Genomic DNA, 24,156 nt, shown 5'->3' with positions numbered 1-24,156 from the left:
CCACGGTGCCATGAACTTGGCTGCTGCTGCCCTCCCCTGATGAGTCATCCCCTCAACAGTACCCAAAGCGGTGTATCTGTTTTGCAGGGGGATGACCGCAGGGGACCCCTGCACTACCTTCCTTGCACTGCTCTTCCTGTTGGTCACCCATCCCCTATCTGGCTGTGTACCTTTAACCTGCGGTAAGACCAACTCGCTAAATGTGCTATTCACATCATTCTCAGCATCGTGGATGCTCCAGAGTGAATCCACCCACAGCTACAGTGCCGCACTGCGATCCGTCAGGAGCTGGAGGCGGATACACTTCCCGCACACGTAGTCATCAGGGACACTGGCAGCGTCTCTGACGTCCCACATAGTACAGGAGGAGCATAACACGTGTCCGAGCTCTCCTGCCATGTCTTCGATTAACTTGATTTGGCAACAACAATGCTAAAGGTTACTTACTGATAAATAAAAGAAAAAAGAAAAGCTATTTACCAATCACCAGCCAATCACTTACCCACTTGGCTGTGACGTCACCTTTCGATTTCTTTCTACTTCTTTTTTGCCTCCCTGCTGCAGCTGCACCAGCTTGCCTCTCCGACACCTCCTCGACCTCCCGCTGGCGCCTCCCGACTGATGTGCCTTTTGTAGGCCTCCCGACTTTGCTGCTCCGCCTCTCCGACGCCTCCTCGACCTCCTCGTTTTATTTTTACGCCAGACATGGATGTATAATTGTTGAAGTTCAGCCATGTGATCTTTAAATGTCTGCCATTGCCTATCCACCGTCAACCCTTTGAGTAACATTTGCTAGTCTATCCTAGCCAATTCACGTCTCATACCATCGAAGTTACCTTTCTTTAAGTTCAGGACCCTAGTCTCTGAATTAACTGTGTCACTCTCCATCTTAATGAAGAATTCTACCATATTATGGTCACTCTTCCCCAAGGGGCCTCGCACAACAAGATTGCTAATTAATCCTCTCTCATTACACATCACCCAGTCTAGGATGGCCAGCTCTCTAGTTAAGAGTGGAAGCAAGTCCTCCTCGATTCTGAGGGACTGCCTATGATGATAATCCTACCTTAAATACGGAGATATACAGCATTGCCAGATTAATTTTTAATTCCTGGAGATAGCAGGACAATCCTGAAGGGTTAGCAACCCCAGATAAAACTGAGTGGCGAAGTCAGAGAGCAGTTGAGAGTAATTCATGTTTGTGTGGGACCGGAATCACATAAGGGCCAGACGGGGTATGGATGGCAGATTTCTTCTCCAAAACGACTGTCTTCAGATTCTGATGAAGAGCTATACTTGAAATGTTATAATGTTCCTTTGTTTACATATGGCACCGAGTGTTGCCAACATTTTGCTTTTCCCTGATTTACAGTATCCGCAGTATTTTGATTTTTTAATTTTCTGGTGAGCTTGAAGCCCGCTGCATCTGCACCAGATAATCTACCCAATTGTTTAATTCTAATTAATAGTTTAGTCTCTAAAATAATAATTGGGTATTCTGAGTACATACTTTATTGAACAATAATTTTGAAATTGATTCATTTAGGCGGAGAGGCAGTGGGGCTTAAAAATAATGGAGATAATAGATATGTGGACTTTGTGCAAAAGAGGAAAGGCTTGTGGAATTCTGCATTGTAAAGTCTTCTTAAAATGTATGCTACGAAGAGGCAATCTTCACTATTGCTGGGGCTGATGCACAACCAGATTCTCAACCATCGCGCGCGTCCCTGGCAACGTGCCAGAAGCTCCGCCCCTTTAAGATTCAAAATGTCCAATTGGATAGCAGGCTGTTTGATTGATTGGTGCAGCTTTGTCTTACGGCCCCGCCCCCTGCACTCCTCGCTCACGGCGCCGAGGGAGAGGGGGAGATGGGGCCAGCCAGCCAGCGGCCAATCGGAATCTTCGTTGCGTTTCTAGCCAATGCAAGCGCGTGTTATTGAGAAGTGCGGGAATTTTGAACGCGGGCAGTTGGTGTTTGTAAAACGGCGACTGGAAGTCGGTAAGTGCGGCGGATCAGGACACGGAGTGTACCGGCGGCGTGAGAGTGAGAGGAAAAATAATAACTTGCATTTATATAGCGCATTTCGTCCACCAGACGTCCCAAAACATTTTACAGCCAATGAAGTACCTTTGAACTGTAGTCACTGTTGTAATGTAGGAAATACAGCAGCTCCCACAAACAGCAATGTGATAATGACCAGATAATCTGTTTTTGTTATGTTGATTGAGAGATAAGTATTGGCCAGGGCACTGAGGATAACTCTCCTACTCTTCTTCAAAATAGGGCCATGGGATCTTTGCGTCCACCAGAGAGAGAGAGAGAGAGAGCAGACAGGGCCTCAGTTTAACGTCTCATCCAAAAGCCGGCACCTCCATGGTGTGTGTCGGCCTAGATTTTTGTGCTCAAGTCCTGAAGTGGGACTTGAAACCTCAACCATCTGACTCGGAGGAGAAAGGAGGCCAGGTTTCCAGAGACAAACTCATTCGGGCTTTTGCCATTGTGGTGGGAGCCTCCAGCCATCCTCCCAACAGGAATCAAAGGCTGATCCTGACACCACTGTGAATAACTGGGAAGAAATAATCTGGACTGATAAAATAAATGGTATATTTTCTTTAAACACGTCTCTATCTCTCTTTCCTTCTTTAAGATGCTCCTTAAAACCTACCTCTTTGACCAAGCTTTTGGACCCCTGTCTGAATATCTTCTTGTGTGGCTTGGTGTCAAATTTTGGTGAATAATGCACTTGTGAACAATGTTCCCTCTTCTTGGTGCACTGTCCCTTTAAATTTGCTGCCCATAAATCTTTCTCCAGCAGGGACCTTGCGATTGGTGCATGATCATGTGCCCGCTCACCTTAGGAGGAGCATTGCCTGTGAAGTGCTTTTACAATCTTAAAGGTGCTATATAAATGCAAATGATTATAAAATTATTAGAGAAAGGCTTTTTGAATCATCCAGTCAGGTAACAGAATCTGCCTACCTGGTCTGGGAAGACAGACATGCTGGATGATAGCTGGGGGGAATGTGAGGGTGGGGTGGTTGGAGGCAGGTGGTCACGTGATTAAACCTGGATTATGTCCAAACAGAGTAACATAAGAAATAGGAGCAGGAGTAGGCCATTTAATAAGATCATGGACTCGGCTCCACTTCCCTGCCTGCTCCCCGTAACCCTTTATTCCTTTATCGCTCAAACATCTGTCTATCTCCGCCTTAAATATATTCAATGACCCAGCTTCCACAGCTCTCCGGGGCAGAGAATTCCATAAATTTGCAACCCTCTGAGAGAAGAAATTCCTCCTCATCTCATTTAAATGGGCGGCCCCTTATTCTAAGACTATGTCCCCTAGTTTTAGTTTCCTCTATGAGTGGAAGTATTCTCTCTGCATCCACCTTGTCCAACCCCCTCATTATCTTGTATGTTTTGATAAGATCACCATCTGCTAAATTTTTGCCCACTCAGATTTCTTGTGTCCTCACAATTTGCTCTCCCACCCATCTTTGTATCATCAGCAAACTTGGCTACATTACACTCGGTCCCTTCAACCAAGTCATTAATATAGATTGTAAATAATTGAGGCTCCAGCATCGATCACAGTTTGACAACTGGAAAATGACCGATTTATCCCGACTCTCTGTTTTCTGTTAGTTAACCAATCCTTTATCCATGCTAATATATTACTCCCAACCCGTGAACTTTTATCTTGTGCAGTAACCTTTTATGTGGCACCTTATCGAATGCCTTCTGGAAATCCAAATACAGCACATCCACAGGTTCCTCCTTATTCATCCTGCTCATTACATCCTCAAAGAACTCCAGCAAATTTGTCAAACCTGATTTCTCTTTCATAAAACCATGCTGACTGTTTGATTAAATCATGCTTTTCCAAATGTCCTACTACTGCTTCCTTAATAATGGACTCCAGCATTTTCCCAACGACATGTTAGGCTAATTGGTCTATAATTTCCTGACTTCTGTTTGCCTCCTTTTTTAAACAGGGGCATTACATTTGTGGTTTTCCAGTCTGCTGGGACCTCCCCAGAATTCAGGAAATTTTGGTAGATTACATTCAATGCATCCACTATCTGCAGCCACTTCTTTTAAAACCCTAGGATGCAAGCCATCAGGTCCAGGGGACCTGTCTGCCTTTAGTCCCATTATTTTACCGAGTACTACTACTTTAGCCCCTTGCTTATCCACTATTGAGATGTTTTAGTGTCTTCTACCGTGCAGACCGATACAAATTTTTTGTGCAAAGTCTCTGCCATTTTCCTGTTCCCTGTTATTAATTCCTCAATCTCATCCTCTAAAGGACCAACATTTACTTTAGCCACTCTTTTCCTTTGTATGTACCTGTAGAAACTTCTACTATCTGTTGTTATATTTTGTGCTAGTTTGCTTTGATAATCTATCTTCCGCCTCTTTATTTTTTTAGTCGTTCTTTGCTGTTTTTTACAAGTTTCCCAATCCTCTTGCCTCCCACTACTCTTGGCCACTTTGTATGCCCTTGTTTTCAATTTGATACCATCCCTTATTTCCTTAGTTAGCCACGAATGGTTATCCCTTCTCTTGCAGTCTTTTCTTGAGAGTTATGAAATATCTCCTTCAATGTCTGCCACTGTTCATCAACCGCTCCACACTTTAATCTATTTTTCCAGTCCACTTTAGCTAACTCTGCATTCATACCTTTGTAGTCTCCTTTGCTTAAGCTTAGGACACTGGTTTGAGATCCAACTTTCTCACCCTCCAACTGAATTTGAAATTTAATCATGTTATGGTCACTCATTCCTAGAGGATCCTTGACTCGGAGATCGTTTATTAATCCTGTCTCATTACACAGTACCAAAACTAAGATAGCCTGCTCCCTGGTTGGCTCCGTAACGTACTGTTCAACAAAACTATCCCGGATACACTATGAACTCTTCCTCAAGACTACCCTAACCAATTTGCTTTGTATAATCAATATGAAGGTTAAACTCGCCCATGATTATTGCTGTTCCTTTTTTTACAAGCCTCCATCATTTCTTGATTTATACTTCATCCAACAGTGTAGTTACTGTTAGGGGGGCCTATAGACTATGCCCACAAGTGACTTTTTCCCCTTATTCCTTATCTCCACCCAAACTGATTCAATATCTTGATCTTCTGAGCCAATATCGTTTCTCACTAAGGCACTGATCTCATCTTTTATTAACAGAGCTACCCCACCTCCTTTTCCTTTCTGTCCTTCCAAATTGTCAAATACCCCTGAATATTTAGTTCCCAATCCTGATGCCCTTGCTATCAGATCATACCCATTTGTGTCGATTGGTGCCGTCAACTCATCTATTTTGTTACGAATGCTGCATGCATTCAGAAAAAGAGCTATATTTAAAAAAAATTACCATTTTTTTCCCTTGCTTTGGCCCCACTTTATGATGAACTTTTATGTTTATACATTCTGTCCCGTCTGGTTTTCAGTTCCCCCAGTGCTACCCTGCTCTATTGCCTTCTCCTTATTCTTTGACTTATTAAATTTCTGCTCACCTTAACCCTCCCCCACCCCCCTCCACAACCCTGTTTCTCCTGCCAACTGCCCCCGTCCCCTGGTGGCTCTGCTCTCGGACTTGTGTCTTTCTGCCCCGGCTCCACTTATGATCTGATCTATTAGGCACGGAGTTGAGTTTTTACCCACTACGTTTGCGGGTTTAATTTTGTCAACTGTGAACACTGACAATATTCTTGAAATTTGGAAAGCAAAAATCCTACAAGGAGCCAATTTGGATGGAAAAACAATTCCTTTGCAGCATCTTGTACATGTGCTTTGCACTTCAGTCTGATAGAAACATAGAAAATAGGTGCAGGAGTAGGCCATTCGGCCCTTCTAGCCTGCACCGCCATTCAATGAGTTCATGGCTGAACATTCAACTTCAGTACCCCATTCCTGCTTTCTCGCCATACCCCTTGATCCCCCTAGTAGTAAGGACCTCATCTAACTCCTTTTTGAATATATTTAGTGAATTGGCCTCAACAACTTTCTGTGGTAGAGAATTCCACAGGTTCACCACTCTCTGGGTGAAGAAGTTCCTCTGCATCTCGGTCCTAAATGGCTTACCCCTTATCCTTAGACTGTGTCCCCTGGTTCTGGACTTCCCCAACATTGGGAACATTCTTCCTGCATCTAACCTGTCTAACCCCGTCAGAATTTTAAACGTTTCTATGAGGTCCCCTCTCATTCTTCTGAACTCCAGTGAATACAAGCCCAGTTGATCCAGTCTTTCTTGATAGGTCAGTCCCGCCATCCCGGGAATCAGTCTGGTGAACCTTCGCTGCACTCCCTCAATAGCAAGAATGTCCTTCCTCAGGTTAGGAGACCAAAACTGTACACAATACTCCAGGTGTGGCCTCACCAATGCCCTGTACAACTGTAGCAACACCTCCCTGCCCCTGTACTCAAATCCCCTTGCTATGAAGGCCAACATGCCATTTGCTTTCTTAACCGCCTGCTGCACCTGCATGCCAACCTTCAATGACTGATGTACCATGACACCCAGGTCTCTTTGCACCTCCCCTTTTCCTAATCTGTCACCATTCAGATAATAGTCTGTCTCTCTGTTTTTACCACCAAAGTGGATAACCTCACATTTATCCACATTATACTTCATCTGCCATGCATTTGCCCACTCACCTAACCCATCCAAGTCGCTCTGCAGCCTCACAGCATCTTCCTCGCAGCTCACACTGCCACCCAACTTAGTGTCATCCGCAAATTTGGAGATACTACATTTAATCCCCTCATCTAAATTATTAATGTACAGTGTAAACAGCTGGGGCCCCAGCACAGAACCTTGCGGTACCCCACTAGTCACTGCCTGCCATTCTGAAAAGTACCCATTTACTCCTACTCTTTGCTTCCTGTCTGACAACCAGTTCTCAATCCATGTCAGTACACTACCCCCAATCCCATGTGCTCTAACTTTGCACATCAATCTCTTGTGTGGGACCTTGTCGAACGCCTTCTGAAAGTCCAAATATACCACATCAACTGGTTCTCCCTTATCCACTCTACTGGAAACATCCTCAAAAAATTCCAGAAGATTTGTCAAGCATGATTTCCCTTTCACAAATCCATGCTGACTTGGACCTATCATGTCACCTCTTTCCAAATGCACTGCTATGACATCCTTAATAATTGATTCCATCATTTTACCCACTACCGATGTCAGGCTGACCGGTCTATAATTCCCTGTTTTCTCTCTCCCTCCTTTTTTTAAAAGTGGGGTTACATTGGCTACCCTCCACTCCATAGGAACTGATCCAGAGTCAATGGAATGTTGGAAAATGACTGTCAACGCATCCACTATTTCCAAGGCCACCTCCTTAAGTACTCTGGGATGCAGTCCATCAGGCCCTGGGGATTTATCGGCCTTCAATCCCATCAATTTCCCCAACACAATTTCCCGGCTAATAAGGATTTCCCTCAGTTCCTCCTCCTTACTAGACCCCCCGACCCCTTTTATAACCGGAAGGTTGTTCGTGTCCTCCTTCGTGAATACCGAACCAAAGTACTTGTTCAATTGGTCCGCCATTTCTTTGTTCCCCGTTATGACTTCCCCTGATTCTGACTGCAGAGGACCTACGTTTGTCTTTACTAACCTTTTTCTCTTTACATATCTATAGAAACTTTTGCAATCCGTCTTAATGTTCCCTGCAAGCTTCTTCTCATACTCCATTTTCCCTGCCCTAATCAAACCCTTTGTCCTCCTCTGCTGAGTTCTAAATTTCTCCCAGTCCCCAGGTTCGCTGCTATTTCTGGCCAATTTGTATGCCACTTCCTTGGCTTTAATACTATCCCTGATTTCCCTTGATAGCCACGGTTGAGCCACCTTCCCTTTTTTATTTTTATGCCAGACAGGAATGTACAATTGTTGTAGTTCATCCATGCGGTCTCTAAATGTCTGCCATTGCCCATCCACAGTCAACCCCTTAAGTATCATTCGCCAATCCATCCCAGCCAATTCACGCCTCATACCTTCAAAGTTAGCCTTCTTTAAGTTCTGGACCATGGTCTCTGAATTAACTGTTTCATTCTCCATCCCAATGCAGAATTCCACCATATTATGGTCACTCTTCCCCAAGGGGCCTCGCACAACGAGATTGCTAATTAATCCTCTCTCATTACATAACACCCAGTCTAAGATGGCCTCCCCCCTAGTTGGTTCCTCGATATATTGGTCTAAAAAACCATCCCTTATGCACTCCAGAAAATCCTCCTCCACCGTATTGCTTCCAGTTTGGTTAGCCCAATCTATGTGCATATTAAAGTCACTCATTATAACTGCTGCACCTTTATTGCACACACCCCTAATTTCCTGTTTGATGCCCTCCCCAACATCACTACTACTGTTTGGAGATCTGTACACAACTCCCACTAACGTTTTTTGCCCTTTGGTGTTCTGCAGCTCTACCCATATAGATTCCACATCATCCAAGCTAATGTCCTTCCTAACTATTGCCTTAATCTCCTCCTTAACCAGCAATGCTACCCCACCTCCTTTTCCTTTTATTCTATCCTTCCTGAATGTTGAATACCCCTGGATGTTGAGTTCCCAGCCCTGATCATCCTGGAGCCACGTCTCCGTAATCCCAATCACATCATATTTGTTAACATCTATTTGCACAGTTAATTCATCCACCTTATTGCAGATACTCCTTGCATTAAGACACAAAGCCTTTAGGCTTGTTTTTTTAACACCCTCTGTCCTTTTAGAATTTTGCTGTACAATGGCCCTTTTTGTTCTTTGCCTTGGGTTTCTCTGCCCTCCACTTTTCCTCATCTCCTTTCTGTCTTTTGTTTTTGCCTCCTTTTTGTTTCCCTCTATCTCCCTGCATTGGTTCCCATCCCCCTGCCATATTAGTTTAACTCCTCCCCAACAGCACTAGCATTGGGGTCTGATTTAGATGAGACTGTCTTAATTGGATTGCTTTAAGACACTCTTTAAAACCTACCTCTTTGACCAAACTTTTGGTCATCTGTCCTAATGGGGCAGAAATTCTGGCCTCCCGGATCCGTACTGAATGTCTACGGACCCGAGAAGGCATCGCAAAAGCCGGTTTTCAGTGCGCAATGCGCATGTGCTGAAAACTGGCTTTTCCGGAGCTTGACAGATCTTCCGCATCTCGGGAGCAAGGACATTTGTAAGGGGAAGGGCAAGATTGTAGGATTTACCCATATCTTGCCCACTAAATGTCCTCAAAACTCTTGTGCCTGATAAAAGCAGATGCATAGCCTACTTTTCCAGGCGTAGGAGTTTTAAAATAAACATTTTAAAATAAAATTATAAAAACACATTTTATTGTTAAAAACCCTCCCCACTATGGTAAGTTTATTTTAAACCATAATTTAAAAAAACTTTTTAAAATTCAAAAAAATATTTATTTTTTTAAATACATATAAATAACTTTAATTTAAATTAATAAATATGTGCTGTGTTTTTTTCTATTTTTTATTATTGGTTTTGTGTGCTTTGAGGGCTGTTTCTCATTCATAATAATGGGAACTCCAACTTACGGAGTTCCCATTATTATGAATGAGAATATACTATACCTGATTGGCTGCCCAGAGCCATGTGACTCCAGCTCCAGGCCTGCGCATGTACCGATGTGCATCGCAGCGTGTGCATGATCAGAGGAAGCCTCTGGACTGGGAACTCGCCTGGGTGCAGCAGGATAATGTAAGAGTGCATCTTTTTTAAATGTTTTTTCCGATCGCCCGTGGGAAGTAGCCGACCGGGATTTCTGGGCCAATATCTCCTCATGTGGCTTGGTGTCATTTTGTTTGGTAACGCTCCTGTGAAGTGCTTTGGGATGTTTTACTATTTTAAAGATGCTATATAAATGCAAGTTGTTGGTAATGCAGGGCTATTCAATGGAGTTTGTGCTTATGAGAAATTAATATTCATTATGTTGTTTAGCTTGCATTCAACGTTGCCTGTGATTAGCTGTGACAGTTAGTACTTTTCTTTTCATTAAATGTGGTCTAGTTTATGCTAACTACAAGTTTTGGTTCCCAGAACTCTTAAGATTTCTGAACATGTTATCGCTGAACATGATTTCAGATTCTCCAGTCCAAACATATTCCCCATTGTCATTGATCTCGTCCTTTTACAGTTCCATTTTTTACCAGGATGAACCCTGAAGTTTTCCCTTCTTTCTTGAACAGTGTTCTAACCACTGTCTCACCACCACAACTCTCCTCCATCTGGCTGGATTTGTACACATTTTGAAAATCTTCTCTTGACTCCACTCAATTCCTTTCGATAAAAGGTATTACTTAAGAACCCTTATGTGTCCCAACTATACCTGCCTTTTTGTAGGATATATGGAACACTGTTCTAATCCTAGTTGGTGGGCTGCCGGGGGGGAGCTCAGCTCCCTGGCCCCTTTACATTGATGGCTATTTAAGCTCTGTTTCTTGTTCCCGCCTTGATCTGCAGATTTACATTTACTGTTCATTGATTCTTTATCTTTACATGTCCCACCTCTGGGTTTGCCCTTCTTGACTTCGCCCTCTGGCTTTTAATGTTTGTAATCAATGATATCTATTACAAACAGAGTTTCCCATGCGTATCTTAATTATGCTTCTTCTAATGCTGCTTCCTGTGAAGATTTCACCCCTTTCTTCCAGTTTCTCCATCTGTTCCATTGTTTCCTGATAATTCTACATTCCACACTTGAGCTGCTGCAATGTAATTCTTTTTCCTCCACTGAGGTTTCTTTGCCACTGTTTTATGGGATCCCTGACTCTGTCTGCTCCATTTCCCAACCCCCTCAATTTTCAGCCTGTATGTTCAATTAGAGGTGTAGCAATATCTTTCACCTACCATCACTATTACATTGATGCTTTCTTACAAGATGAGATAAATTCAGCAGTTCCTCTGGACTTGTAACAATCCAATGGAGGCAATGCAGAAAATAGCCAAAAGATGGAAACCTCCTGCGCCCCTTTATAATCCAGGCATTTAATAAGCTTCATTTACTCCAGAATGTTTGCTAGACAGAAAATAACCTAATGTCAAAAACAGATTAAGTGGGATGTGCGGTACAATTGAGATTTGTTGTATAGTGCGTCTCATTATAATGCACATTTGACTGACCCCAAGCGTGGGGTGATCATGCTTGAGCTTTGGCACTTCTCACTTGTGTTTGTATACTAGTGTTCTTTCAACCTGTGAGTGTTGCCAACAATTGACTACTTTGAATATTCAATGTTTTTAAAAAAAAAAAACATTTTCAGTGGGATATTGTGTGTTGATAGTATTGATGAACTTCTGATAGTCAAGATACTTTTATGCTTTTCTCTTTCTTGTATGTAGTGATGGAAGGTGAAATAAATGAGTCAAGGATGCGACTGGCTCGCATTACGAGTCGATTGGCATACCTCCGAACAAAATGTGAGGAATCAAACAGAACTGAAGAGTTGAAATCTACTTTGGATATTACAGGTACAATGCAGCATATTTTTTCTTAATATTTTAGTTAATCTATTTGGAATTTATGTACAGATATCCATAATTAAAAAAGCGTTGAATTGCCAATAGAAATTGAACATCAACTACCCCATCTCTTGCCCCCTCCCCCCGACTTCCAATCAAAGCAGAAGTTCTGTTATGTCTGCATTACATAGGGAGCCATGCTTGTTAATGTACACTAAATAAATAATGTGCTCTGAACATTGAATCATTAATCTGAATTGATTTGAATGTATATAAGCTTAGAATTGATATCTTAAATTAAGGCCTGTTTGTAGTTTAGGAATATGCAACAGTAAAAGACAGTTTAGGAAGTGAGGCAAAATAACTTTCTTCATAGTTAAGGGACTGCCAGTGATATCAGTGTTATGATACCAAAAACGAAGTTACCTAAAATACAGAATTGACCTGGACCTTGCTGCTTCTGTGATTATATAATCTTTTCACATGTTTTAACCTTTTCATTAGGAATGTTTCTATTATAATGAAATCTTGTATTCTATTTTACAACAGATCACACTGCCACTATCAGACAAATTGTAGCTGATGGAAACTATCCAGAAGATTGGTTTGCATATCTTCAGAAAGTGGAAAAGATGGGTGACCCACAAACTAATGAGAGCCTATTGAATAAGCTGACAGAGCTATATGATGACACAGTTGCTGCCCTACCGGTTGAAAAACATTACGCAAATGAATGCTATGCTCGCATCTTGATCCGTTTTGCAGAGCTTAAAGTGTAAGTATTTTTCTATCTTCTTGTTTTGCAATGAAAGTATTTAAATACAGATATCAGAATGCAATTTTTGATGTGAACAAAATCCATGTTTATTTTATGAAAAACCGTGCTGGCAGAGCAAGAATGGCCCAAGTGTTGTTTAGTCTAGGATAATTGTTCACTTTTTATTTGGATTCAGTTCAAAATTGAGAGTACTTTTAACTATCAGTTAACTTCTTTGTTGTAGAGTTAAGTTTTGGGTGCGTACCAAGATGTTTTGTACCTTGAGTTGGGTGTTGAGTAACTGGTATAATCAAAACTTTCTGGATGACACAAGTTAGCTTCTGATTGAAATCTGTTGATCACTGAGTTCACTATTACGATCCAGAAATTGAGAGATTCTGTCAGTGACAGTGGCCCTCAATGTTTGTGGACTTTTGATTGGGTATGGCATCTAAACCTCAATGGAATATGAAATCTGACGTTTCGTGGAACTGGATGTATGATTTCGCCAGAGGATACAAACTTCAAAATTATATTGTCTTGACATCAGTGTAGTGATTCCTCAGGGAATAATGTTGCCTTATCCGACCCTGATTGGCGTCTTCCTGTGCTGTAAATTTCTATGTTCACTGTTCATCTTAGAAGTTGGGAGATTGCTTAAAAAATGACATTTGCTGACTGACTCAGTATCACTGGCAATGTTTTAATATGCGACTATTATTTGAACCTACTCTGGTTTATATATAAAAGTATAAATGCAGAATTAATCATCACTTTCTGACCAAGGACTGCTGACGCATGCAGTGGATTATGGGAAGCTGTAACTTGCCTGTTCCTCCACTAGTACAATTTCTTAATGTTCCCAGTCACTACCAAAGTCATTCATACAAAATTGTTAACAACCCTTGACTGCACCCCTCATGCCAACTGATCTGCAAAGCATAGCGGGGAATGACAATACAGTACTGTGTTCATTCATGAAGTCTTTTTGGTTTGGTATTTACCATTCCTCTTTTCTCTTCTTCCCGCCCCCGCCCCTCCCTCCCTCTTAACAAGTGTATCCCTGGCTCACCAGTTTCCTTACGAATATATATTAAATTTACCACAATTTTCCTATCTTACTCTTTGTAATACTGCCTCCTGAGAAACTGTTCTTTAATGCTTTCTGTTTTTCTATTGCATCTTTCCTACATCCTTTTGCTTCCTTTCTGCTGACTCCCAACCCCATTATTTTCTCCATTACAAAAACTATCCAATTCAACATCAGAAACTGTTCCTTCCCCCTCCCAAACTATTCATACCTGAGCCATCTTCAGCTGAAACTTCATGCCGTTTGCTGCCTCCAAACTCAAATAAAACAAAAAAAAGACTTGCATTTATATAGTGCCTTTCATGACCACCGGATGTCTCCTAGCGCTTTACAGCCAATTAAGTACTTTTGGAGTGCAGTCACTGTTATAAATACTCTAATGTTATCCCATTCTCCACCCACCATAAACTTGAGCTCATCTGAAACTCTGCTGCCCATATCCCATTCTACACCAAATCACAATCCCCCACTAGAACTGTCTCCTCAGGATTCTGTTCCACTAATGCCTCAAATTTAAAATTCTCATACTTGTGCTTAAATCCCTCCATGTCCTAGCAGTCCCCCACCCCTTTGCATCACCATCAACAGCTGTGCCTTCAGCCCACTCTGGAATTCTCTCCCTAAATCCCTGCCCATCTCTAGTACCATCTTCTCTTTAAAATCCTGAAACACATCTCGATGACCAAACTTTACTTCTTTGGTTTGATAGCCATTTTCTTTCACCTGCGAAGTTCCATGGAGTGTTTTTCTGTATTAAAAGTGCTGTATAAATTCTGTTTTTTTTTTCCCTTCATCCACTCTCACCATATTACTTTTCATTAGTCCCTGAACTGATCCCACTGTCTCAAAAATCTGGGCTCTTACTTTCTACACCATTTTCTAGTCTCTCATTTACTTCCCATGTCCTGTGATTTCTATACGTATTAGAAGAGTATGTCACTTGGGAGTAATTGTGAGATAATTACCCTTAAAGTTCTGCTCTTCAGTTTACTAATTTTTGAAAATCCCTTTGCAGGCTTCATTTCCTGTGTTATAATATAAACAGTTCTAGCTGTTTCCTTCTCATTCAATCCCCTGCACCTGCTCCAATAGGTCCTTACCTTGTCTTTTGGGGAGGCATGTCACTTGTGACTTTCAGCTGCAACTACAAAAAAATTTGTCTATTTGCTGAGTCCCTATTCTACCACTGTGCTTCTGCACTTCACTGCCTTTCCTCCTCTCCCTGCAACCAATTGCTCCGTATAAGTTTCTGAGCTAGGTGAACTGGAAAGTTGCTGCATGCAAAAAGTGCTAACGGGGAAAGCAATTAAGAACATAAGAAATAGGAGAAGGAGTAGGCCATTTGGCCCCTCGAACCTGCTCCGCCATTCAATAAGATCATGGCTGATTTGATCTTGGCCTCAAATCCACTTCCCTGCCTGCTCCCCATAACCGTTGACTCCCTTATCGTTCAAAATCTGTCGATTTCCACCATAGATATATCCACTGCTCTCTGGGGTAGAGAATTCCAAAGATTCACGACACTCGGAGAAGAAATTCCTCCTCATCTTTGTTTTAAACGGGCAAAGCCTTATTCTGAAACTATGCTCCCTAGTTCTAGATTCATCCATCCTTTCTGCATCTACCCTGTCGAGCCCCCTCTGAATCTTATAAGTTTCAATAAGACCACCTCTCATTCTTCTAAACTCCGATGAGTATAGGTCCAAACTGCTCAACCTTTCTTCATAAGACAACCCCTTCATGCCGGGAATCAACCTCGTGAACCTTTTCTGAACTGCCTCCTCCAATGCAAGTATGTCCCTCCTTAAATAAGGAGACCAAAACTGTACTCAGTACTTCAGGTGTGGTCTTACCAACACCCTGTACAGTTGTAGCAGGATTTCCCTACTTTTATACTCCCTCCCCCTTGCAATAAAGGCCAATTCGATTTGCCTTCCTAATTACTTGCTGCACCGCATGCTAACTTTGTGTTTCATGTAAAAGGACCCCCAGATCCCTCTGTACCACAGCACTTTGTAATCTTCCCATTTAAATATGAATTTGCTTTTTTATTTTTCCTGCCAAAGTGGATAACCTCACATTTTCCCACATTATACTCAATCTGCCAAATTTTTGCCCACTCACTTAGCCTAGCTATATCCCTTTGTAGATTCTTTGCGTCCTCCTCACAACTTGCTTTCCCACCTATCTTTTTGTATCATCACCAAATTTGGCTACATTACATTTGGTCAATTAATCCGAAGACCTTTTTAATATGAACTCGCAGTCTCACTGAAGACTTAATTAAGTAAATTATAATTGGGCTATTTGCAATCTAGTGATCAGGTGCATCATCATAGGCAGTCCCTCAGAATCGAGGAAGACTTGCTTCCACTCTCAGGTGGCTGAACAGTCCAATACGAGAGCCACAGTCCCTGTCACAGGTGGGACAGATAGTCATTGAGGGAAAGGGTGGGTGGGACAGATTTGCCGCACGCTCTTTCCGCTGCCTGCGCTTGATTTCTGCATACTCAGCGCCCTCCCGAATGCACTTCCTCCACTTAGGGCAGTCCTTGGCCAGGGACTCCCAGGTGTTGGTGGGGATGTTGCACTTTATCAGGGAGGCTTTGACTGTGTCCTTGTAACGTTTCCTCTGCCCACCTTTGGCTCTTTTGCCATGAACGAGTTCTGAGTAGAGCGCTTGCTTTGGGAGTCTCGTGCCTGGCATGCGGACAATGTGGCCTGCCCAGCAGAGTTGATCAAGTGTGGTCAGTGCTTCAATGCTGGGGATGTTGGCCTGATTGAGGACGCTAATGATGGTGCGTCTGTCCCCCCAGGGGATTTGTAGGAGACATCGTTGGTGGTATTTCTCCAGTGACTTGAGGTGTCTACTGTACATGGTCCATGTCTCTGAGCCATACAGGAGGACGGGTATTACTACAGCCTTGTAGACCATGAGCTTGCTCATGCAAACCATTAACGTAAATGTATAGCCAAAATGTACATGTAATTAAACAACTTTTCTATAAAATTGAAAAGTGTGGGTGGTGTAGATTTTTCTCTGGCCAATACCTGAACACGCACTTACGACAGTGACAGAAAATTTCTTGCATTGTTTAAAATAAGCTATAAATAAAAATATTTTTTCTATGGAAGTCTCAAGGGCTAGAAATTCCGCAGCCTGTCGTTATTTGATAAAAACAACAAAATAGTGAATAAATAAGAATTAAAATTTCACCATTTTTAAGGGGGTAAATTTGGCCACAAAGTATGGCTGTCCTTAAAAAAAAAAAAAAAACAGCGTTGCATGACAATTGGCGTTAAAAACCGCAATGTCACCAATTTTAGCCCAAGGCGAAAAATAGAGGTCCTGGGAGGGGAGAGGAGAAAACACAAAAGAAATTGCACAAAACAAAAATCACAACATTTACAAGACCCTTAACTAAGTAATTGCTGCAAATGAATTAAAAATAAAAACTTTAACTTACCTTATTTTGCAGGTTATCCTACTTACTGACGTTTCTGAGGCTGCAACACCTGCAAAACGGGTTCGCTGAATGGCCAAACTTGGGTGGTGCATTATTTTTTCGCGTTGCACCAGGGCGATCCGCCTTTTGGCGATATTTTGAAAACGCCATTCTTAAGGTTTGGGGAATTTTGTGCAATTCAGTTTAAGAACAAAAAAAGCACTTTTAACACAAATAAATCACATTAAAACGTGCGTTAGGCTGGGGAAATTTTAGCCCAAAGTTCTGAAAACATAATTCAAAATTAATACCGAACAGGCATGCAGATCCCAATAAGGAAATAAAATGTCTCTCATCCTCTGGCCAACATGTCCAGAGCCTTAAAATTACTCTCTAACTTCAGTCTTGTTTGTATCTTTATGTCAGCTCTTAAGAGATCCTAATCACTTTTGCCCCATCAGTTTTGTAGATGCAGATGAAGCACAGGAGCAATTCAACTTGGCTAGGGTGAACTGTAAGAGATTTGCCTTCGTGCATGTAGCGTATGCACAATTTGAGCTGAATAGAGGTTTGTATGACTTGCATTCCAGTTTTATTATTGAAAACCTTTAATAACAGTGATACTATAGATTTGTGGAAAGTAAGTAATTAAGTCATTGCCTTTGGACAGGCTCTGTAAGGAAATGTAGATCCATTCTTCAGAAAGCACTGGATATCAAAGCAAAACCCACAGAGCTGTTGGAAGTTGCTTTTCAAAATTTAAACCAGGGGAAAATGCAACTTCTACAACCTGAAGATGGAGATAAAGAAAATCTATCTGGTGAGTAAGTGTCTAGAATTGTAATTTTTTTGGGAGGAGCAAAAAAGCAAATGAGACTCATTGGTATAAAACTATACTAGTTTGTGTTAGTACATTTTTGGTGGCAATTAGATGCAATGTGTTCTGAACATTTGTCTGTAGGATTATCCACGATGAACATGTATTAAATAGGTAGTAAATCAAACTGTTTACTATTTAAAAAAAAAATTACATTGCTGTTTAATTCAAATTTATAAACATTTAAAATCTAGCTTGTAGATAGAGGTTGTAGTTGTGTAATTCTCGCCACCATCTAATGCTAATATTGGAGGAACTCGGTTGAGATCACGGGGAAAGAGAAAAAATTTAGAATTTGCAGAGTTTTAGGTGAGACTGGAAAAAAATATATTTACACTATTTTGGAGAGGAATTCAGAATGTATGCATATGATGACAGCATCTTTCCTTTCATAACCATTGCTTGCTTCCTTTTTTAGGCTAACTTTTTGTCATCTTCGCACGTTTACAGGCATTGAGGTCAATTTGTTTTTAAAACTTTTGTAAATTGCACATGTGTCTTAGATAGGTAAAAATCCTGGTATCTCATCTAATTAAAATGGAATTTGACTTCTTGAGCCTCTCTGGCCAAAATATGTAAGCATACATGTATATCTATAACTTGAATATTTTTCCTCTTTAATAGTGACCGTGATTAAAACTACACCGAGCATGTTTTCGAGCAATACTGTTTCAATAATCAAGAACAGAAAAAGCAGCAATAGTCCTGGAGAATTACAATTTGATCCTGTTTCATCATTGAGGTGAAGTTGAAAATCATTTTTACTTTTGAAAGTCTTTGTATATTTTGAATGTTGCTTTTGGGCTTGAGCATACCAACAGAAATTTTGGGGATCCTGTAGTTCAGCTGGTAAGAATACCTGGAATATTTCCCTATATTATATGACAAAAGTCTCGACTGAGTTGGATTGGAAGAAATAACTTGAGACCAAAAAAACCTCTTCAGAGTGGTGTCAGAATTGAAGGATTCATTCCATGGTACAATAGCTAAAGCAACTTGAACATCGTGAACATAAATAACTGATATAAGGCAGCTCCAAACATTGAAGGCCAAGAATGGTATGTCTGACACCAACCTTGGGAGGATGTGAAGAGGAGGGTTTCACCCAAGAGTTGAGACAAAGAACCCGATATATCGTAGGTTAAATGGCCCTGCCAATATCTGACTCCAGGCCCACCACTAAAAAGAGAACAAAAGAAAGGCCCAGAAGGCATTTCAGGGCAGACGGTGAAGATAAGAACTGTTCATGCTATTAACTATTTGTCCAATCAGGACTAATAACAGCTACTTGTCACCTTCGTATGTCTATCCTGATTGTGTGTTGTGCTTGACTACATATTTGAACTATCGCTCCCTTAATAAATGCCTTATAACTCCCCAAGACCTTTTGGGTATCTGTGTGTGACCTGTGATCCTAAATCTTACAGTCCACTTGAGAGAGCAGACAGGACCTCGGTTTAACGTCTCATCTGAATGACGACGCCTCCAACAATGCAGCACTCCCTCAGCACGGCACTGGAGTGTCAGCCGAGATTTTTGTGCTCAAGTCCCTGGAGTGGGACTTGAACCCACAACCTTCTGACTCAGGCGAGAGTGCCACCTAAATTATAACTGTTTACTTGCATGTTTTACGCGTGTTCAAAGTACTGTTAGTAAGAGGTAACAATCAACTAGTTGCTGTTAGATAAATATTTTTGAATGATGCAATCTTTGGCAGCAGGTCCAAAATGTTTGGAACTGATTAGTTTATTTCCAGAAGAGGGTTGAGCCATTCAATTTAAAAAAAAAAAAAAAAAAATTACCTGTGGGATTGGCATCTCAAATGTATCTCCAACTGAGAAGTCTTTCTGAAATCATCAGAGAATGAGATACGCAGAAGACTCCTTGCAAGGTTAGGAATGAACTGCATGCAGGGTTCTTGGGAACAGTCCTCTGGTTTTATATAGTTCTAGCACGGGAAACTTAACTGTTCTACATTCCAAGGATGAATAGTAAAGTTTGTAATTAAGGTTTGTCTTTGCTACTGCTCACTTATCTATTTATTTTATAATTTAGTAAATGTGTTTGGTAGTTTATAGTATAAGCCATGGTCTGATGTGTTATTCTGCTTTCTAAAGTCAAATAAATCACATGATAGCATGTGATATATACACTGACATGGTTTTCTAAAATTACCAAGACATTGCACAGATAACGGCTCATGGGGAGCGAGAGCATGCTTATGAACTCGAAGTGCGAGGTAAAGCTTTAATTATAAAAAAAACAGTTTATTGTTGCAAAAGGTTATTGTTTGTCTGTACTGATTCAGTTTTCATTCTTTGAGCATAGGCTCAAGTCACCAAGTGGTCACGAATTATTACTTTTTTATATTATTAGGGCTGACACGGGCAACTTGGCCAAAGAGAATGATGTATCACTATCAGAGCTGATAACCATCAAGCAGCTGAAAAACAGTGCTAGTAGCATGGTAGGAGATTTCAAAGCAAAAACCTTAACTGTAATTTATTTCATATGTTTAATAACTGCTTAATACTTTAATATTTGTTGCCAAATAAGTGTCCTTGTATTCCTGTTTTCTCTGATTTAAATTTCTAATTTCCATGAAATGTTGAAGACAAACATACCTCAACTTTCACATGTTATGGTTACTAAATAAGAACTGCTATATATATATACAGAAAAATATGATCTGACAGTCTGCCATGGGAGCAGGATATTGAGGGTGATGCTACTTGTGTTAAATGTCACAATATAATACAAATGACTTTATTTAAAAAAAATACTTTCCTTGTCCCTCCAATCCTTTCTTTCTTCAGGAATGATTCTTGTCACGTGAACCCTATTATGTACAGTTTGTTTCTTTGGCCTTTCTTACATATTCCTTCTTCTATATTACACATTTTTTTAAGACACATGATCTCTCACATCATTAGGTAGCCCAGTATTTCATCCCCCCCCCCCCCCCCCCCAAAATCCTTCTGGGGAAAAAAAGGCTGACATTTTGTTTTACAAACTAAAATTTCTAATGTCCAATATGTGGTTTTAAATAATCAATCATTGAATATAGGTTAAAGCAAGATCATTATTGAACAAAGTTTTCGGGTTAGTGTTGTTACATGAGAGCAATCTGGTGGAGTATGAACCTCACCCACAGAAAAAAAAAATCACCTCTCAATTGTTGCAGCTCAACAATCTGTGTTTACTTTGCAGATTTCGCAAGCAGGCAGTGCCCCCCTTCAGCCAATAATGAATGAAGCAGTGAATAGCTTAAAGAAGATGGATGCTGCCTTTGTGAAGATGTAAACCTTAAATTCATAATTGTATAGCTAGTGAATACGTATTCACCTTTGAGTAAAAGATTATTAGTGGGTGAATACTATTTTTTACCCTGTCAGTGACTCCAATTTCCCATTATGGGCAGTATCTTTGTTGTATTGACCAGATATTTGGCATATAAAAAAATAACTTATGTGCCCAGTAATTTGTGGCAAGTATAGCACTGGTATAAAATATTAAAAATTACTTTCTACAGCGAAAGGGATGTTACAAGAATACTACAAGCTTTGAACTGTAATTGGTTGTACTTAATTCTGTGGACAACTTCTCATTTTTTTAAATCTTCAGGCAAATCTGTCCAACAAAAGCTATGCGTGTATTGGCTTCAGCATTGCCTCAAGATCCATGTACCTATGACTTAAAGGTAATTTATATAACCTTTTCAAACTCTTCTTTGGTCAATACTGTAGGCAGGCAACCAATAGAGGCTAATGCTTCTCTCAAGCCAGCTGTTTGTACAGTGACTTCCTCCCATAAGTCGGGTGGGTGGAGGCTCGTGTGGAGTATAAACACCGGGATAGTCCAGTTAGGCCGAATGGCCTGTTTCTGTGCCGTATAATCTGTGTAATATGTAGTAAGAAAGTATTTGGCTTCTGTGGCTCCTCATAACAGTGCAATTGAAATTGAAAATTTGCCACCCAGCAAACCTTCAGTGTAAATGTGTGTTCCCCACTGTTCAACATGCGATGCCACAATGTTGTCCATTGCTTTGAATTATTTTATTATTACAAGCGTATTAAGTTGGTGTATAGTTGGATAAAATCTGCAAATTCTAAGGTTATTTGTGAGTAGATGAAAGGCCTGCCTATTATTATATTAATTCGACAAATGTTTTGAAATCCTTCCTTTCAGACACTTTTTCTTTACTTTGCAATGTGTAATTTTTTTTAATACAAGGAGGCACTGATCTTTCTTGTGCTTTTGGTCACCTGTCCTTTGGCTCGGTGTCTTTTGATATCGCATCCATAAAATACTTTGGGAAGTTTTTCGATGTTAAAGGTGCTAAATAAGTGCAAATGGTCTTTGTACTCTTAGAATAAGTGATGGAAGACTGGTTAGACAAGCTTGCATTGCCAGATATTGAACCTAGCTCCAAAAACATCGAAGATCTAGACGGATTACATTTAGTTATGTTAAAAGGCCTGATATGGGCTATTTCCTCTGCCCAGCCCTAGTAAGGTGTCTCAGGCAGTACTTGGATTGAGAAAATGCATATAGAAATATACATACAGGGCACCATACATTTCTGTCCTAAATAGTGTGATTTACTTTCTAGGGGAAAAAAAATTGAAAAAGCTGAAATTCTAATATAATGTTCGAATATCCTACTCTTGCTCCTATTTCTTATGTATTTATACTATTACTGAATCATTCTGGAATGTAAAGATAAACCCTGGCTTCTATTCTCCACTGCTAACCGTCTTTTTTAAACCCCTCTCCCCAGTCTCCACCCTCACCTCTGACAATAAATGTGAGGAGCTCATAGACTTCTTTGTCTCTAAGATTGAGACATCTGTTCTGCCACCTCTGCCTCTTTCCTTCCTTCCCCTAGCCCACCGGGCCAAACTTCCTCTAAGGAAGCCCTGTACCCTAGCCCTGACCTCACATCTTTCTCCAGTTTCTCTCTGATCTCCCTTCATGACCTTTCCGAGCTCATCCTGTCCGTGAGACCCACTTCCTGCTCCCTTGACCTTATTCCCAACAAACTGCTGGCCACCCAACTTACTTTTCTGGTTCCCATGTTAGCTGACATTGTTAACGGTTCTCTCTCCTCAGGTACTGACCCCTCCCTCAAATCTGCCGTTATCACCCCTCTCAAAAAAACAACCCTTGACACCTCCGTCCTTGCAAACTATTATCCCCATCAACAATCTCCCTTTCCTCTTAAAAGTCCTTGAATGTTTTGTCGCCTCCCAAATCTGTGCCCATCTTTCCCACAATTCCATGTTTGAATCACTCCAATCCAGTTTCTGCGCCTGCCACAGTACCGGAACGACTCTCATCAGAGTCGCAAATGACATCCTTTGTGATTGTGACGAAGGTAAACTTATCCCTCCTCGTCCTCCTTGACTCATCTGCAGCCTTTGACACGGTTGACCACTCCATCCTTCTCCAACGCCTCTCCATCCTCATGGTTCCATTCTTATCTATCTAATCATAGCCAGAGGATCACCTGCAAATGTTTCTCTTCCCACCCCTGCATCATTACCTCTGGTGTCCCCCAAGGGTCTATCCTTGGCCCCCTCCTATTTCTCATCTACATGTTGCCCTTTGTTGAAATCATCGGAAAACACAGTGTCAGTTTCCACATGTACGCTGATGACATGCAGCTCTACCTCACTACCACTTCTCTCGACCCCTTCATGGTCTCTAAATTGTCAGACTGATTGTCCAACATCCAGTTTTGGATGAGCAGAAATTTTCACCAACCGAATATTGGGAAGACCAAAGCCAATGTTTTCGGTCTCCGCCACAAATTCTGTTCCCTAGCCACTGATTCCATCCCTCTCTCCAACTTCTGTCTGAGGCTGAACCAGACTGTTCGCAACCTTGGTGTCATATTTGACCCTGAAATGAGCTTTCGACCACATACCCACAGCATAACTAAGTCCGCCTATTTCCATCTCCATAACATTGCCCGTCTCCGCCATCATCTGCTGCTGAAGCTCTCATCCATGCCTTTGTTACCTCTAGACTTGACTGTTCCAACGCACTCCTGGTTGGCCTCCCACATTCTACCCTACGTAAACTAGAGGTGATCCAAAACTCAGCTGCCCATGTCCTAACTCGCACCAAGTCCCGCTCACCCATCGCCCTGACCTACATTGGCTTCCGGTTAAGCAACGCCTCGATTTCAAAATTTTCATATTTTCAAATCCCTCCATGGCCTTGCCCCTCCCTATCTCTGTAATCTCCTCCAGCCCTCCACCCCCCCCTCCCCTTCCCCGAGATGTCTGCGCTCCTCTAATTCTGCCCTCTTGAACATCCCTGATTATAATCACTCAACTATTGGTGGCCGTGCCTTCTGTTGCCTAAGCCCCCAAGCTGTGGAACTCCCTGCCTAAACCTCTCTGTCTCTCTACCTCTCTTTCCTCCTTTAAGACGTTCCTTAAAACCTATTTCTTTAACCAAGCTTTTGGTCACCTGCGTTAATTTCTACTTATGCGGCTCGGTGCCA

At 41.4% G+C, this 24,156-nt stretch overlaps 1 protein-coding gene across 4 annotated transcripts in view; it reads left to right on the top strand.

Moving 5' to 3' along the window:
* Window positions 1–1,925: 1,925 nt before the first annotated feature.
* Window positions 1,926–24,156, top strand: part of ttk (ttk protein kinase) — a 73,508-nt gene continuing 51,277 nt past the window's right edge. For 2 of the 4 annotated variants that reach the window (XM_070885574.1, XM_070885578.1), the window contains exons 1-9: window positions 1,926–1,999; window positions 11,353–11,481; window positions 12,022–12,247; window positions 17,227–17,333; window positions 17,436–17,585; window positions 18,267–18,384; window positions 20,019–20,109; window positions 20,853–20,941; window positions 21,267–21,342. In XM_070885574.1, the coding sequence (XP_070741675.1) occupies window positions 11,355–11,481; window positions 12,022–12,247; window positions 17,227–17,333; window positions 17,436–17,585; window positions 18,267–18,384; window positions 20,019–20,109; window positions 20,853–20,941; window positions 21,267–21,342 (984 nt within the window). In that variant the 5' untranslated portion in view covers window positions 1,926–1,999; window positions 11,353–11,354. Of the gene's footprint in view, window positions 2,000–2,296; window positions 2,603–9,647; window positions 9,712–11,352; window positions 11,482–12,021; window positions 12,248–17,226; window positions 17,334–17,435; window positions 17,586–18,266; window positions 18,385–20,018; window positions 20,110–20,852; window positions 20,942–21,266; window positions 21,343–24,156 lie in introns of those variants that run through there. The other 2 variants (XM_070885577.1, XM_070885576.1) reach the window with 2 other exon arrangements.

The sequence above is a fragment of the Pristiophorus japonicus genome, chromosome 7 (genome assembly GCF_044704955.1).
Source record: "Pristiophorus japonicus isolate sPriJap1 chromosome 7, sPriJap1.hap1, whole genome shotgun sequence".
Classification (NCBI taxonomy): domain Eukaryota; kingdom Metazoa; phylum Chordata; class Chondrichthyes; family Pristiophoridae; genus Pristiophorus; species Pristiophorus japonicus.
Note: the sequence above shows the minus strand (reverse complement) of the source record. Positions and strands in the feature narration are given on the sequence as shown.